At 47.9% G+C, this 15,824-nt stretch overlaps 1 protein-coding gene across 2 annotated transcripts in view; it reads left to right on the top strand.

Annotated features, from left to right (window-relative positions):
• The window catches only part of CLIC5 (chloride intracellular channel 5), a 170,199-nt gene that overhangs the window by 54,762 nt on the left and 99,613 nt on the right, over positions 1-15,824 (top strand). Inside the window, exon 1 of one of the 2 annotated variants that reach the window (XM_027525492.1) lies at positions 973-1,378. The exons of the other annotated variant lie outside the window; for it this stretch is intronic. Within the exon in view, the coding sequence (XP_027381293.1) occupies positions 1,316-1,378 (63 nt within the window). The 5' untranslated portion in view covers positions 973-1,315. Of the gene's footprint in view, positions 1-972; positions 1,379-15,824 lie in introns of those variants that run through there. 2 annotated transcript variants of the gene reach the window in all.

The raw sequence follows: 15,824 nt of genomic DNA, 5'->3' as shown, positions 1-15,824 counted from the left end.
ATCACCCACTCTTGGAGCTTCCTCAAACTCATGCCCATCGAGTTGGTGATGCCATCCAACCATCTCATCCTCTGTCATCCCCTTCTCCTCCTGCCTTCAATCTCTCCCAGCATCAGGGTCTTTTCCATTGAGTCAGTTCTTCGCATCAGGTGGCCAAAGTATATGGACTGTATATAGTCCATGGAATTCTCCAGGCCAGAATACTGGAGTGGGTAGCCTTTCCCTTCTTCAGGGATCTTCCCAACCCGGGGATCGAACCCAGGTCTCCTGTATTGCAGGCGGATTCTTTACGAGCTGAGCCACAAGGGAAGCCCGTATGAGTATTCTATGTCATTAAAAAAAGAAGAAAAATAAAATAAAAATAGAAAACAAAGAAAAAAAAAAAAAAAAAGAGGAGAAAGCCAAAGGGAAAAAACAAACAAACAAAAAACCAAAAAAAAAAAAAAAAGAAGGGGAAAGCAAAACAGCCCAGAGGTTAAAGGACACGGATCCTGACCTGGTAGACTCACCTCTCTACCTTACACAGCACCCTGCCCTTCCCTGCCTCCTCCTCTCCCAGCCCTACTCTAACCTATCCCGCACGAGGATGGCAAATGCACAGTTTTCAGGGGCCTTGCGTTCTCTTCCCGGCTCCCCGTAGCTCCTCCCCACTCTGAGCATCCCTAAGGCAGGAAGGGGGTTTCCTAGTGGAAAGGGCTGGTAGGAGAGTTAACTTGGAGGAGCTGATGCTTCGTTAAATGAAAGGTAAGGCTTAAAGCCATCTCTTTTTCTCTCTCATCCTCCCCCGCCTCCTCTCACACTTCCTCCCCCTTTATCTTTCCCAGAACATCCTCCTATCCCAGCGGCGGTGTAGCGGCGCTGGTCCGCGGCGCGCCCCGCGGGGCCTGGGATGCGGGGCGGGGGCCGCGCTCGCCCGGAGCCCCTCCCGCCCGCCGGGTTGACCCCGCCCCGCGGCGCCGGCTATTTTGGGCGCGGGCGGCGGCAGCAGGATCGCCGCCCCGAGCGGATCCTGTGACACCTCCCAGCGCGCGGCACTTGTTGCTCCCGGGACCTGCAGCCCATCCCCGAGCCCACCTTTTCTGCCTCGTCCTCTGCCCTCTCCTGGCTTCTCTCTTTCCGTGCGATCGCCCGGAACTCCGATCCTTCAGGCACCGCTGTCACCGGCTGGGGAAATAGATTAAAGAAACTAGATAAATAAACGCCCTCCGTAGGGGCCCTCCCGGGCAGCAGCAGCAGCAGCGGCAGGAGCGCTGGCCCCGGCGCCGCAGAGGTGGCGCCTCCCCGGCCCGGGACGCTGGCCCCGGGCGCCGACGGCATGACGGACGCGGCGACGGCTAACGGGGACGACAGGGACCCCGAGATCGAGCTCTTCGTGAAGGTAGGTCGGCGTCCTAGCGCCGCCGCACCTGCTGCGCCTCCAGCCGGGATCTCGGCTCACGTGCCACGGCGCCGAGCTCTCTAGGACGCCCGACCATCCCCAGGGAGCGCAGCCTCGCCTTGGCGGTCCCTGGGGTGGCCTTTCTGCAAACCCGAGCCTCGCTTCGGGGCTCCCGGGCGAGATGGAGTCAGGTGCATTCTGGCAGGTGGCTGTCTTCTCCGAGAGTTTGTCAAACCTGCCGCAGGACCGGCGATCACCCTGCCTAGGCGCGATTTTGGTTTGTCCTGAAGGGCATCTTCGGGTGCAGGGTGAGGGCAGGAACCTGGCTGGACACATGAAGCTTTCTTCTAAAAAGGCGGGGGGAAGGAAGAGGGAGAAAAGAAAGCATTACTAATAATATGATTTTTGGCAAAGTAGAAATAACATTTCTTAAAACCTCCGTTCTCTTTTACTCTATTAAAAGAAAAGCAAAAGGGAACAAAGATGTGTTCTTGTTCTGTGATCTGCAAAGCGGAAAGCAAACACTCCACTCGCCTACATTATTATTAGTGTCATAATCGTGTTTCCGCGGGGTTGTATCAGGAAATGCACAGGGTGACCTGAGGCAGACTTGGAGGAGGGGACACGGGGCGGGGGGAATTCATTAAGTCCCCTCGCTCCCCGCGCCGAAACAGTCTAACGTCAAAAGCTGCTACACTTCCTTTGCAACCTGGAGGAGGAAGGATGAAGGCTGATGCACCGTTTCCCGGTCCTCCAGTGTAATAAGAAAGAAACATTTGATAGGTCCTCCAGAAGCCGAGAAACCTGAGAGCAGGAGAGTTGTCTCCAGGGCGGTGCGGAGTCGCCAGGACTTGGGGGAGGGGCAGCCGCCGGCAGGCTGCCTGAGTGCTGAGAACTTTCACAAAAGGGGGGAAAAAATAAACAAAAAAACCCCCCAAACATCTTAGAATGCAGTTTCCCTAGAAATATACAGGTAACTGAGAAGGGAAGAGAACTTGGTGCCTGTTCTGGCTGAATTTAAAAGACGTGTATATTTCCCTTTATACATGGGGAAATGTATGGAAATATACATGCCTTTTAAATTTGTTTTGGTTAGAGGATCCTTATCTACAAACTAAATACACAAATAGATTTTCACAGGAAGTGTAAGATCTATATGACACTGATAGCAGCCTTTTGGTCTTCGGTAATTTTTATTTATTTTATTAAAAAATAATAAACAAGCTGTGACTTATCTTACACTTGAAAAGCACTCTCAGTTGGCCCAGCCTCCCACAAAATTTTGTTAAAAATTTCGGCTGGGCTTTACATTTAGAGGGTTATTTTGCAAAATTATGCATAGAGATTACATTTGGTTTTTAGTGAGACAACATTGCTGGACCTATTTCTCTTCCCCCAAATGTGGCTTCCATCACCGTCACCCTCATTTAGTTCTGGGACCCCTCTGGGAAGGATTTTCAGGCTCTCTGGCAGACCCAGGTAATGAAAGAGGTCATGTCCTCCCAGACTGAGCAGTGTTGGACTCAGAGCTGGCCAGGGCTGCCCTGACCCCCAGCATCCAGGCCTGCGGTCTAGGGAGCGAATACGGAGAGCTTTCACAGAGCAAGGAGTCTTGCTGTTCTTCTTGAAGAAAGCTATTCTAGGACTTTCTCAGATTCCCTGGGAGCAGGTAGTTTCACAGTGTCAAGTTTCTGAAAGCTATTTGAAACACAAATTGACTCTTTTAGAACCAAAAGAGCCCTTTGCCCTGCTCCTAAGTGAGAAGCCCATTCTACCCGCACCTTCTGAGTTTCAGGTTGGCAACTTGGAGGTTTTCTCCATTTGTATAAAAAGCTCACTTAGCAGCCCCCAGTGCCCACAAGAATTCTAAAGTACCTGTGTTGTCTTTTTTTTTTTTTTCTTCCTAAAGGAAAGCAATCCATGAGAGCCAGGCAGGCCTTCTTGGTCAGCACAGAAACCAAGTTGATGGGGAACAAAAAATCAGATAGGAAAGCTCTTTTGATCCCCCCACCCCCTTTTTGAGCTTCTGGTTAGTAGTGATCATTTACAAGGGCAAGTAAAGGCTAAAAATAATTGTGAAATAAAGACACTGCCCAGGCAGCCAGCCATGTCCTGATTTATAGAATCAGGTATTTCTATGGTTTATCATGTCTCATAGCTGTAGGATTCCCATCAGAAGAAAGGCCCTGTGGAAGGTCTCAGGTATCCGAGGTGATTTCTACAGGCCCAGCAAGGTTGGTTTCTAGGAAACCTTCCAGGGAGGCTCTCCTCATCCAGTAAGTATTGTGATGTGGTCATCTTCAACACTCCCTCGAAGAGACCCACCTACCTCCAAACCTGGCCTGTCCCCTGGGAAAAGTGAAAGCCAAAGTTAGTAACTCACTTGTGTCTGACTCTTTATGACCCCATGGACTCTAGCCCACCAGTCTCCTCTGTCCATGTAATTCTCCAGGCAAGAATTCTGGAGTGGGTTGTCATTTCCTTCTGCAGGGAATCTTCCCAACCCAGGGATCAAACCCAGGTCACCCACATTGCACGCAGACTTTTTACCAACTGAGCCAATTGCGGGCAGACTTTTTACCAACTGAGCCACCAGGAAAGCCTTCTGTGTGTCACTTAAAACCTTCATTATCATGAGAGTTTCAAGGACATACAATAGATTTTATGCCAGATGGATTGGTGATCATTATCTGTTACCACTGCTGCTACTTATTAATAATACTAAACGGTGGCATTTTAGGACTTAGGAAGCACATTCAAATACCTTATCTCATTGGATCCCTGGCTTCGTTAATCCATGAGCCTTGATTCACAGGTAAAAAGTGATGAAAACAAATGACATGTGGCTCCCAGGGACCTCTTGAGACATGATGCTAGAGAGTACTTTGCCAACTGCAGTTTGCTCTCCCTGTAACAACCTCGGGAACTAAGGATGATGGTTCTTCCCATTTTATGGTTGAAAAACTCAGGTGCTCAAAGAGCGTCAGTGAAATATTAAGAAGTAGATAGCAGTAAATAACATTCAAATGCAGCCCTCAACTAGCAGTTTAGACTCTAAATTCTTTACTCTTTCTCAAATACCCATATGTCAGGCCTTGTACCTTCTTTTGCCAAGTCTGCCTTTCAAGTGTTTCTAAGATGACACTTACTGGCAACTTACGAATTCATTCCAATGTGTTAGTCACTCAGTCGTGTCCAACTCTTTGTGACTGTAGCCCACCAGGGATTTTGTAGATCTCCACCCATGGGATTTTCCAGGCAAGAATACTGGAGTGGGTTGCCATTTCCATTTCCAGTCCATTCTAATATGGTCATGGAACGCTATCAAGGCTCCCACCCATCCCTGCTCTGTACTCCAAGTCTTTCCCTTCCAGGGAACATTCTAATGGAGATTTTTTTAAAAAGATTTATTTATTTAATTAAAAAGTTGTTTTTTTTTTTTTTTTTTTCCCTGTCTTTGGTGTGTCTTTGTCGCTGCACGAGGGCTCTCTCTAGCTTCGGGAGTGGGGACCGCTCTTCATTGCCACGCGAGGGCTTCTCATTGCAGTGGCTTCTCTTGTTGCAGAGCACAGGCTCCAGTAGCTGCCGCACTGGGCTCAGAAGTTGTGGTTGCCAGGATCTAGAGCACAGGCTCAGTAGTTCTGGCACATGGATCTGGCTGCTCTGAGGCATGTGAGCATATGTCATCCTCCTGGACCAGGGATTGAACTGGTGTCCCCTGTACTGCAAGGCAGATTCCCAGTCACTGGACCGACCACCGGGGAAGCCATCTCATGGGGATGTTTAAGAGATCATTGACCCAACGTTTTTAATTTCTTCATCTATAATAAGAAAGGTTTGAATTGAGTCTGTCAGCTCTCATTCTCATTTCCCAACAAATATGAATGGGGCGGAGGGGACAGAGAAATGGGTTCAAATCTTGTCTCTGCCTCTTATTGGCCAAGTGACTCTGAACAAGTTCCGTAACTTCTATGAATCTCAACATCCCCACTCTTGAAACAAGCGGGTGATTATAAATAAAGTGCCCTTATCTTTTATCGTCCAAACTCCTGAGAGAGAAAGGAGGTACTTCCAGTAGTTAGGTTGGGACAGCAGGTGTCACCTGGGGTTGATGAGAACGTGTGGTCACCCTGGTTATGAAAATACTGTCACCACAGACTGGCTGTGAGGATGCCACGGGAACAAATAGAGGAAAACATTGTGTAAGTTGAAAATTGCTGAGAACACATTGACTTCGATAAGGATATGAGTCTCGTGGCAGATAGAACCTTTCTTGATCTGCAGGTCCCTGATTTGCCTTAGGGAACAATGGCCTGGCTGCTTCCTCACTCGCAGGGCTATTTTGAGAATAAATGAGATCATACACAGCTGGGACTTTGATCACAAAGGGAGGACAACAGGTTAGAGTTGATAGAGGCAGTGAGCGTGGTTTATTGAAAGAAAAAAGAACAAGGAAATAAAAGCAAAACAGAAAGTGATTTGGGAAGACAAACACAGGATGTGCTGTGTAGTTAGATCAAGGCATTCATTCCTCCTTCCGTATCAACACCTCCACCTTCAGTCCCCGCCCTAGACCCCAGAGGTAGAAAGTCACCAAAGCCACCCAACTTGAAACAAATGTCTCTTGAGTTTCAACAGAAACCAGTGGTTCTCAAATTTGGCTACAGCATCAAATAATTTGGGGGAGATTTTTAAAACTTCTGATGTCAGGCTGCTCCCTGGTTAGTTACATCACAATTTCTGTAGGTGGGAGCCAGAAGCAGTGTTTTTACCCCCACCCCTAGGCAACTCTGGAGTGGAGCTCTTGGGCAGAGCCACTGAGTCCTGATCAGAGGCAGGTCTCTCGGCAGGCAACTTTGCCACTACTGAGCTCGGTGGCTCTGCTAGTGTGGATAAATGTCTAGAATATCTAACAGCCTCAGGTCATCCTGATCATTCTCATTAGGAGTGCTGTTGATAGAAAGCTCACAGCCAACAGTGCTGCAGTGAACAGATGCTGACAGACCATAAAGCCCTTATCTGCAGGACTCCAGAACCGTCTGTGTGTGGGGTCGGTCTAGTAAATAATGATCAATTCAGCCCCCGGGGGAAACAGAACGGAGGCCTGCTGATTGTCTGATGGAAATGGCTAGTCATTTCATTTATGGAGTGATCCAGAAGGCTCTGACAGTGGTGCAGAGCACAAGTCAAGTCATGGCGACCCGTGGCGTGGTCATCTGACTTCCAGAACAGACGGGATCAAATTTTGTTGTGTTACCTCTCAGACCCCAGCTGGCCACTGGCTGCTTGGTCACCTGGCCAGTCATGGGTTTATCAGGTTTTGAAGTTCCTTTTATCACATTATGCCACTGTTTTCTCCTGTTTTGCTCTTTGGTCAGTAATGCAACACGCAAATCCATCTGCCCTGCTGTGTCAGCAGTGCATCCTTACCTGGTAACACATCCCTGGGAGTACCGATGTCAAAGGTCAACTCATACAAGTCTCAGGTACCCTGGCAGGTGGTGACAGTGAGGACTGGGGGTCTGAAGATGTTAAAGCCCACGGCCAGTGGTGTCAGTCCCTGCCTCCCTGCTTACCTGAGCTGTGTCTCTGGAGTGTTTGGTAGCTTTCTCCACCCAGGGCAAAGAGCCCATGGGTTCAGATAAGTCAGAAGCTTTTAATTCTTGGTTTCTTTTGAAATTCAGATGCTGAGCCCATGGTAGTGGTGATGGAAGATGCAGTAGAAGAATGCAGTTTCTGGTGCCCCGAAGGTCACCTGCTGTGTGAGCTAGGACAGGCTGCCTGACGTCTCTGGGCCACAGTTGTCTTGCCTGTGCAATGCTGATAATGGCAATGTCTGTTTCCTGGGGTTGCTGTGAGCATTGAACGAGATGTGTAGAATCTGGGTAAAGCCTCCTCGGCAGGCCTAGGATAGCCCCAAAAGTGAGAAGCCGAGCCCTCGCACGTTCCTTCCTTAATATGTCCCAGAAGTCGCTGGTGCAGAGACACAGAGTGATGTGAGCTGGAGCACAGTGGTCTCTGGATCTGATTGCCTCTGATGGGGCTGCTGCTCCAAGAGCTGGAGGCCCCCACCAACCACTGTCTGGAGGAATGTAACCCCAGGAGAGTGTAGATCACTGACCAATGGTCAGATTCTTCCCGCTCAAGGGGTGTTGATTCCTCTGGTAGCTGCTCCCACTCTGGTAGCTGCTCTAGGGGCTGGACTAGGATGCATCAAATCACTGGGAGTGCTACGCTGGCCCCTCCCTTTTCAGCTCCATGGGGGTATTACTTCCAGGGTTTCATCCCCTTCTTGTCCCTGGGTTCCAGGTGGAGCCTCCCGGGCTCATCCGCAGGTGCTACAATTTTGACTCTTCAGTAGGAAAGAAGCTTCTGGAGTTTCAGGTCCTTTAGTTCCAAGAGGACCCCTGAAATCTCTATGCAGTGTTCCCGTTTGTTTGCAACCTTCAAGCTCTGCCTAGCCATGGCTACTGTCCTAGGAAACACATACACATGTATGCATGTTACCTATCTAGACTATTGGGAAAATGTAATAGACTCTTAATATCTGGTACCTTTAAAAACTATTACCCAGGAGCCATCCCCAAGTGTCTTTTTTATGAAGATGCAAAGTGGTTAATCATGGGTTTCCTGAAGGTGAGTCTCCACCCAGGGCATCTTAGATCTGACCCTGCTGGCATTCTGAGGGGTCAGCTCCAACTACCGGGGAAATGTCTGCCAGCTCCCTGAGTGACAACCTACTTTGGAAATTCATATATTTATTCAAGGAATGTCTTAGATCTGAGATGTGAAATACTTAAGGGTAAATAAGATAGATAATCTGCTGTCAGAACTAAAATGAGCTCTTTCTGGTAAAAAGCAATGGAGTTATTAACCTCTGGAAAGAGGTTCCCTCTGGCTCTGTTAGCACAGAGAGGTTCTTTGAGTTATATTTCTTGCACTGCTCGTGGTGAACAATGGCTAGGCCACTGGCACTCAGCCTTTGGGGCACAAAACAAGTCACTGCAAAGCTTCTTCATACAGGTTTGCCCATCCCTGTCCCTAGGGATTCAGATTCAAGAGGTTGGGGTGAATTCCAGACATCTCCCGCCGGCGATCCTCGGATTCATCAAAGATTGAGAACAGCTGGCCCAGCTTGTGGGTAAATAGGGTTGAACCTACCGGGGGGAGGATCCAAAGGGCAAGAGAAAGTTGACTCCCTACTGGAAGTATGCGTTTCTTGGGATGGAGGCAGTTGAGGCAAATATGTTTCTTCACATGAGTCATCCAGGATTGACCCTAAATAAACCAGAAAAGGAGGAAAGGAATGCTTTTGACCTCTCTTTTAAACTTGCTTCTCTTCCTCTGTAATTTTTTTTTTTTATGATATAGGAGTGACAAGTCATTTAAAAAGCTGGGTGTGAAGGAAATATTAGTAAGATAAAGAATGTGGGGAGTTAAGAGATTGAAAACAATCCATCAATCAATTAACCAATTAACAAACATGTTTGTGGAGCCAGGCTACTCTGTGCCAGGCTCTGTGACAGCTGAAAGCTGGGAGGGGAGATCAGAGATGATGGCGTCTTAGCAGCCCGTGAACTAGAAGCTGAGGAGTAAAAATGTCAACATCATGCCACATGCTTGGTAGGCAATGAAATGAGGAATGCATGTGGCTCAAATGAGGTCTCCAGGTCTAGTCTTGGGGAGATAGGACCTGAGTTGAACTTTCTAAAAAATATACATACATATATACGTTTATTTATTTATTTGACTTCGTGGGGTCTCAGAGAAGGCAATGACACCCCACTCCAGTACTCTTGCCTGGAAAATCCCATGGACGGAGGAGCCTGGTAGGCTGCAGTCCTTGGGGTCGCTAGGAGTCGGACACGACTGAGTGACTTCACTTTCACTTTTAGGCACTGGAGAAGGAAATGGCAACCCACTCCAGTGTTCTTGCCTGGAGAATCCCAGGGACTGGGGAGCCTGGTAGGCTGCCGTCTCTGGGGTTGCACAGAGTCAGACATGACTGAGGCGACTTAGCAGCAGCAGCAGCAGCGTGGGGTCTTAGTTATGGCATGCAGGATCTTCAGTGCAGCACACAGACTCTCTAGTTGTGGCTCAAGGGCTTAGTTGTTCCGCAGCATGTGGGATCTTATTTCCCCGACCAGGGATCAACCCCCCATCCCCTGCATTGCAAGGTGCATTCTTAGCCCCTGAACCACCAGGGAAGTCCCTGAGTTGTGCTCTAAAGAGTGATGAGGAGTCACTGAGTGCCTGGGAGTGGGGTATTCAAGGTTGGCCAAAAAGAGTGGCATATGGAAGGACACAGTTGGAAATAAGAGAAAGAAACACAATGGTGAGAAAGGGCTTTGAATGGCAGCTAGGTGATTTTTGACCCCTTGTGAGTAATGCGGAGTAACCAGAGGGTTCTACCCAGAATAGGAGCTTGATTTGGTCCCTGCTTTGTTAGAATGGTTCCTATACTGTTTTGCACAATGTGGTGGGAAGACTAATGAGTTCAAAGTTCAAATATCTGGATTCTAGGTCTGGCTGCACTATGCTGGTTGTGTGACTTTCTTTAAGGCCAAACTTTCTCTTCTGTAAGATGGGCTCAACGATCACAAAATCACAGAATTTTTGATTGGGAAAAACCTCTGTGGAGTCATCTGGTCTGACGCCCTCTTATCAGATAAACTCAGAGTCTAATATTTTGGGTTATGTGTGCTTTATGGGCTTAAGGAAAAGACGTGAGAAGACACATGAGCTGCTGCTCTTTTTGCCTTTGCTCTTATGACTGTGTTCAAGGTGGTTATGAATAAGGAGAGCCTTGAGAGGCCGGGAGGAGGCTTCTCCAGTGTTGCTTGTGGGGAGGCCATCATGAACCCAAGCCAGAGCTAAAAGGAGGACCATACTGGGGAAGTGTGATGTGGCTACAGAATGAGTGCAGGCCCTGGAAGAAGCCTGTGCAAACACAGGAGGGAGGCCCAAGCTTTAGATTCATGGTCGGTTCTCCTCTGGAGAGGCTGGTTTCCATGTCCGGAATGATGGATGCTAGTGGTGGGCTTGACCATTATTATCTAAGTTGTTGTAAGTGGATTGAGTGCAGATGAATGAATTGAGCTTCACGGTTCCTTTGAACTCAGAAACCCGATGGATCTAGGGTAGAAACAGAGCCATGAGGAATGGAGCGGAGAGCAATCTTGGTAATGAGAGCAATCTTCAGGTTTTAGAACTGTTCTGTTTGAGATGACAGCAGGCCAGAGTAGAGGGCACGTGGCCATTGGAGTGCTGGACAATGAGAGCTAAGAATGAGATAAGGTTGGACTTGAACTTGTGCTTCCTTCCTACTGTTGAAAGAATGGGTTCCCTGAAGGTGGGAGCTTGGGGAAGTGGGTAAAGGCTGTGCTTTAGCAAATGCCCATGTGAGAGGGAAAAACGAGGCACAGGAGGGTTTAGCAAAGATGATGACGAAGCAGAGAGGAAATGAACGTGACATCTCAGAGAGAGGAAACCACATCAGTGATGGCTGTAGAGGCAAGAAGGGGTTACGAAGTGTCTAGAAGAGTTCAGTGTTCTGCTGGGCTGTGGCAAAGCCTGTGAAGAGATGCGGGGAGGGTAGACAGTTTGAGTCGGATCATGGGGCAAACTGAGTGATTTGGGTTTTTATCTAAAATGCAAAAGACTGCATGTGTTAACCTCCTGTTTGTGGGACAACTGTATTTTAAAAGAGGAAGTACTTAATTTTCTGTAGGTGGCATGGCTGGCCCCAGAGAGGTATTCTGATATGGGAGTTCATCTCCCTGTGCTTGGGTGTGTAACACTTTGGTACTGGTTACCCTATACCCCATACCAACCTCCATGGAGCTCAAGGTGATGTGTTCCACTTCTATTTATCATTATTCTGCAGTAAGCGGGTAAGAATCAAGTATAAGACTAGAGATAACCCAGAAAATGTAGGAGGGAGTGTGTGTAGTGAATGGACTCCAACTGGGAACCCATTAGCTAGAACACAGAGGAAGTGAAAACCATGTCCCAGTTACTATTGCTTAAAAACTCAGTTTGGGAGGTTGGCATGGCAACTGATAAAGACTTCTTGACTCAACCAAAGCTCCCCTCCCCTCCCTGCCCACCTCTGCTTCCGAAAGCTGACAGGGAGCAGAGGGCCAGGAAACACCGCAGGTGGGTGGTTGGGGGGAGGGACAACCTCACCTGCCTTTTATTCATTTTCACTTTTGAGTTCTTGTCATTTTATAGTCATATCATAAAATCTAGCATCCACTGTGTCTTTGTTTTTTTGCCTTGGAAACCAAAGGAGCCATATGTCTGTGGTCCTTTATCACTAATGCCTCAGATTTTTCCTGTGGAGATAAAGGGTTCTGGGCAGGGCTGCACCACAGGACTTTGGGGAGAGAGAGATGCCACGTGGGGAAGGTCATGTGACCTCTTCTCCCAGGAGTACTGTAGGAGCACAGCAGAGATACGGTCTGTCTGATGGGATTTCTGTAAGGATCAAATGAAATCAGAACATGAGCTCCTTTCATAAATTAGAACTTTCATTGTTTAAGACATTGTGTTATTGGTCAGTATGCACCCATCACCTTGTTCACAGAATAGCTCAGTGCAGAGTTTGGTGAATGACCTCCCCTCCTCTGGCTCCTTCTTCTCTGTGATCCTGCCCTCCCCTAAGGCTGCCAACTCCTCTGCTGGACTCTGCACTGGATCAACATAGAGGAAACGATGGAGCATCACAGGGAAGAATGGAGGATCACACACAGAGTTTGCATGGTCCCTGCCTAGAAGTGGCAGAATCACTTCCACCCACTTTCCATGGGCTGGAGCGTGAATGTTACCCACTGTGTTTTCAGGAAAAGGTGAAGTAGGTTTGACAAACAACAAGCCCATCTCTACCATAGAAATGATTTATTTCCTTGTTTCCTACTGCTGCATCATCTCATCAGCCCCTAAGGTGGCATCCTGTCAGCAGCCTCACTCTCCTCCTGCCCACCACGGTTGATTGTTGTTGTTGCTTTTTAGTCTCAAAGTCATGTCTGACTCTTTTGCAACCCCATGGACTGAAGCCTGCCAGACTCCTCTGTCCATGGGATTTCCCAGGCAAGAATACTGTCATAGGTTGCCATTTCCTTCTCCAGGGGATCTTCCTGACCCAGGGATTGAACCTGTGCCCCCTGCATTGGCAGGTGGATTCTTTACCACTGAGCCACGTGGTAAGCCCACCATGTTTGAAAGGCTGAGCTTACTCTTCCTGGAATACTCTGTCATATCCACTCCTCTTCCGGCTATATCAAGTTCACCTGCTTCTACCTGACATTGATGATATTCCAACCAAGCCTTCATTCCCTCTCCTGGCTTGATTTCCTAGAAATGGTTCCTTTTGTGTTCATGCAGTTTCAGAAGCATTTTTGAGTCTCTCATCTGATATCTCAGAGATGCAGATGATGCCACTCTAATGGCAGAAAGGTGAAGAGGAACTAAAGAGCCTCTTGATAAGGGTGAAAAAGGAGAGTGGAAAAGCTGGCTTAAATCTCAGCATTCAAAAAACTAAGATCATGGCATCTAGTCCCATCACTTCATAGCAGATAGGGAAAAAGTGGAAACAGTGGCAGATTTTCTTTTCGTAGGCTCCAAAATCACTGCAGATGGTGACTGCAGCCTTGAAACTAAAAGACACGTGCTCCTTGGAAGAAAAGCTATGACAAACCTAGAGATTGTGTTAAGAAGCAGAGACATCACTTTGCTGACAAAGGTCCATATAGTCAAAGCTATGGTTTTTCCAGTAGTCATGTACAGATGTGAGAGTTGGACCATAAGGAAGGCAGTTGGACCATAAGGAAGGACTAAGGAGTGCTGAAGAACTGATGCTTTTGAACTGTGGTGCTGGAGAAGACTCTTTAGAGTCCCTTGAACAGTAAGGAGATCAAACCAGTTGATCCTAAAAGAAATCAACCCTGAATATTCATTGGAAGGGCTGATGCTGAAACTGAAGCTCCAGTATTTGGCCATCCTATGCAAAGAGCCAACTCATTGGAAAAGACCCTGATGCTGGGAAAGATTGAGGGCAGGAGGAGAAGGGGGTGACAAAGGATGAGATAGTTGGATAGTGTCACTGACTCAATGGACATGAGTTTGAATAAACTCTGGGAGATAGTGATGGACAGAGAAGCCTGGCATGCTGCAGTCCATGGGGTCACAAAGAGTCAGACATGACTGAGAGCCTGAACAAGAACAGTGTATGATTTTATCCTCAAGCAGTCCCTTGGAGAAAGGAAGATATTTAATCCCAATGAGAGACAAGGTGACTTTCTGGGGCCTGTACTCCACATTCTTCTGCAGGAGCTGAGGGAGAAACCTGGAGGTCCTGACCCCAGACTAGAGTGATCTCGACCAGAACAGGGTGTCCCAGCCTTGCATGATTACATAGTTCACTTGGGACACTTTCCAAATTCCAGCACACACTTAGGAATCAGGGTCTTCAGAGGTGGAGGTCCTGGACATCTGTAGCTGGCTAGTGCCCCAGGATTCCAATGCATAGTCCATGATGGGAGCACTGCCCATGACCTAACAAGGGTCCCTATGGACACCCTGGATCCAGAGAAGGGAGTCTAACAGTGGGAATGTGAAGGATTGGGATAGGCACTGGAGAGAAATTTGAGGGGCAAGTGAGTCTACCAGCTGTTCCTAGGTCTCCTCAATGTACATTATATTCCAGTCATCTTAAATATTGACCTTTGACTTTAGAACCTGCTCCATGGCCTATGGAATTAAGCAGTCATGGGTTTGTGGTTTTGTTTTGTTTTTGTTTTGTTTTGTTTTGTTTGGTACAGCTGTTCATCTCCATGCCCAGAATATAATGCACTTGAAGTGAAAAATGTCAGGAATTCACGGGGGGCCAGATGTCAAGGGGGGAAAGTGGGAAAAACAGAGGGGAGCTGACTTGATTTATAGAGAAAAGTCAACCCTCATTCCCCAGTCCTCTTTGGTCACATGGTTGTCTCTGCATTTTCAAAAGTCAGAGAATACGCTTGGAAACTGAATAATGATAACCATGGCTGTGCACTGTTCTGATTGTGTGACAGTGTTGGTCACTCAGTTGTGTCTGACTCTTTGTGACCCCATGGACTGTAGCCCATCAGGCTCCTGTGTCCATGGAATTCTCCAGGCAAGAATATTCGAGTGGGCTACCATTTCCTTCTCCTAGGGATCTTCTTGACCCAAGCATCGAACCCGGGCCTCCCACATTACAGGTAGATTCTTTACTGTCTGAGCCACCAGGGAAGCCCATGCTGTTCTGAAGCCCTTGCTTATTTAGCTCCTTGAATCCCATGGGGAAGGGGATGCTATTATTGCTGTTATTACTCTCAGATTAGAGATGAGGAAAGTGAAGCTCAGAAAGACTGATCCCCTGTCCAAGGCCTCAGGGCTAGGACCCATCCTGAAGCAATGCGACTTGTGCCCCCTGCCGCCTCATCGCACTCAGACCCTCTCAGCTGTGTGAAGAGAATGTGCTTGTGCTGAGTCAAGAGATGCTTTTTTAATGGCAGCTGGAGTAGGATGCCCATGACTTTGCCTTCCCTTAACTCTCCATAGGTCACAATGAATAGTCCAAAGCCAAATCAGATTTCGACATTAGAAACCGGGCAGTGATCACACAGGGAAGTCAGAGCTGCCTAGAGACCCACTGGTTCTCAAATCGTCTTCCTGTTTCTGCTGTCAATCAACTCCTACCTTTTGATGTCAATCAGTTCCCACCCTTCCATTGACCTCTTTGCTTTAAGGTCTGTCCCCAGAGGTCCTATTTAAAATGTGTTACCCTGCATGGGCTCTATCTGGACACTGTAGCCCTTGCTGCCACAATGGTTCTCATTGCTTTATCAAATCAGGAGGCAGGAGGAAGAGGATCAGAAGGAGGGGCAGAGAGACACGAGGAGAGCAGCATGTGCACTGAGTTACCCATCAGGCCAGGAGGAGAGGTAGTATCTGCTGTGTGATACGTGTGGGTGGCTACCCAAGCAGACTCTGCCCGCCTTGCCAACAGATGGCCATTGGCCAAAGTGCCTTGGGATTCTAGGGTAAGCTTTGAAACTCATCTTCAAGGAGGGACCCCTTGCTTGAGATAAAACTATGTTTATTCCAGTTACTCTGCCCTTACATTACTAAGAACTAGACTCATTTATTGGAGAAGGAAATGGCAACCCAGTCCAGTATTCTTGCCTGGAGAATCCCAGGGATACAGATGCCTAGCAGGCTACAGTCCATGAGGTCACAAAGAATCAGACACGACTTAGCAACTAAACCAGACTCATTTATAGAGCTCCAGTAGAGTCCTATAATGAAAATAATTGCAGACAATTTACCAGGGCACTCTAAACATGAACAATATTACATCAAAAGAAAGTTAACAGTGTTCCTCCTGGAATTCAGTGGGCTCCACTGAGTCCTCAGGAGATTC

Source organism: Bos indicus x Bos taurus, chromosome 23, assembly GCF_003369695.1.
Source record: "Bos indicus x Bos taurus breed Angus x Brahman F1 hybrid chromosome 23, Bos_hybrid_MaternalHap_v2.0, whole genome shotgun sequence".
In the NCBI taxonomy this organism is placed as follows: domain Eukaryota; kingdom Metazoa; phylum Chordata; class Mammalia; order Artiodactyla; family Bovidae; genus Bos; species Bos indicus x Bos taurus.
Note: the sequence above shows the minus strand (reverse complement) of the source record. Positions and strands in the feature narration are given on the sequence as shown.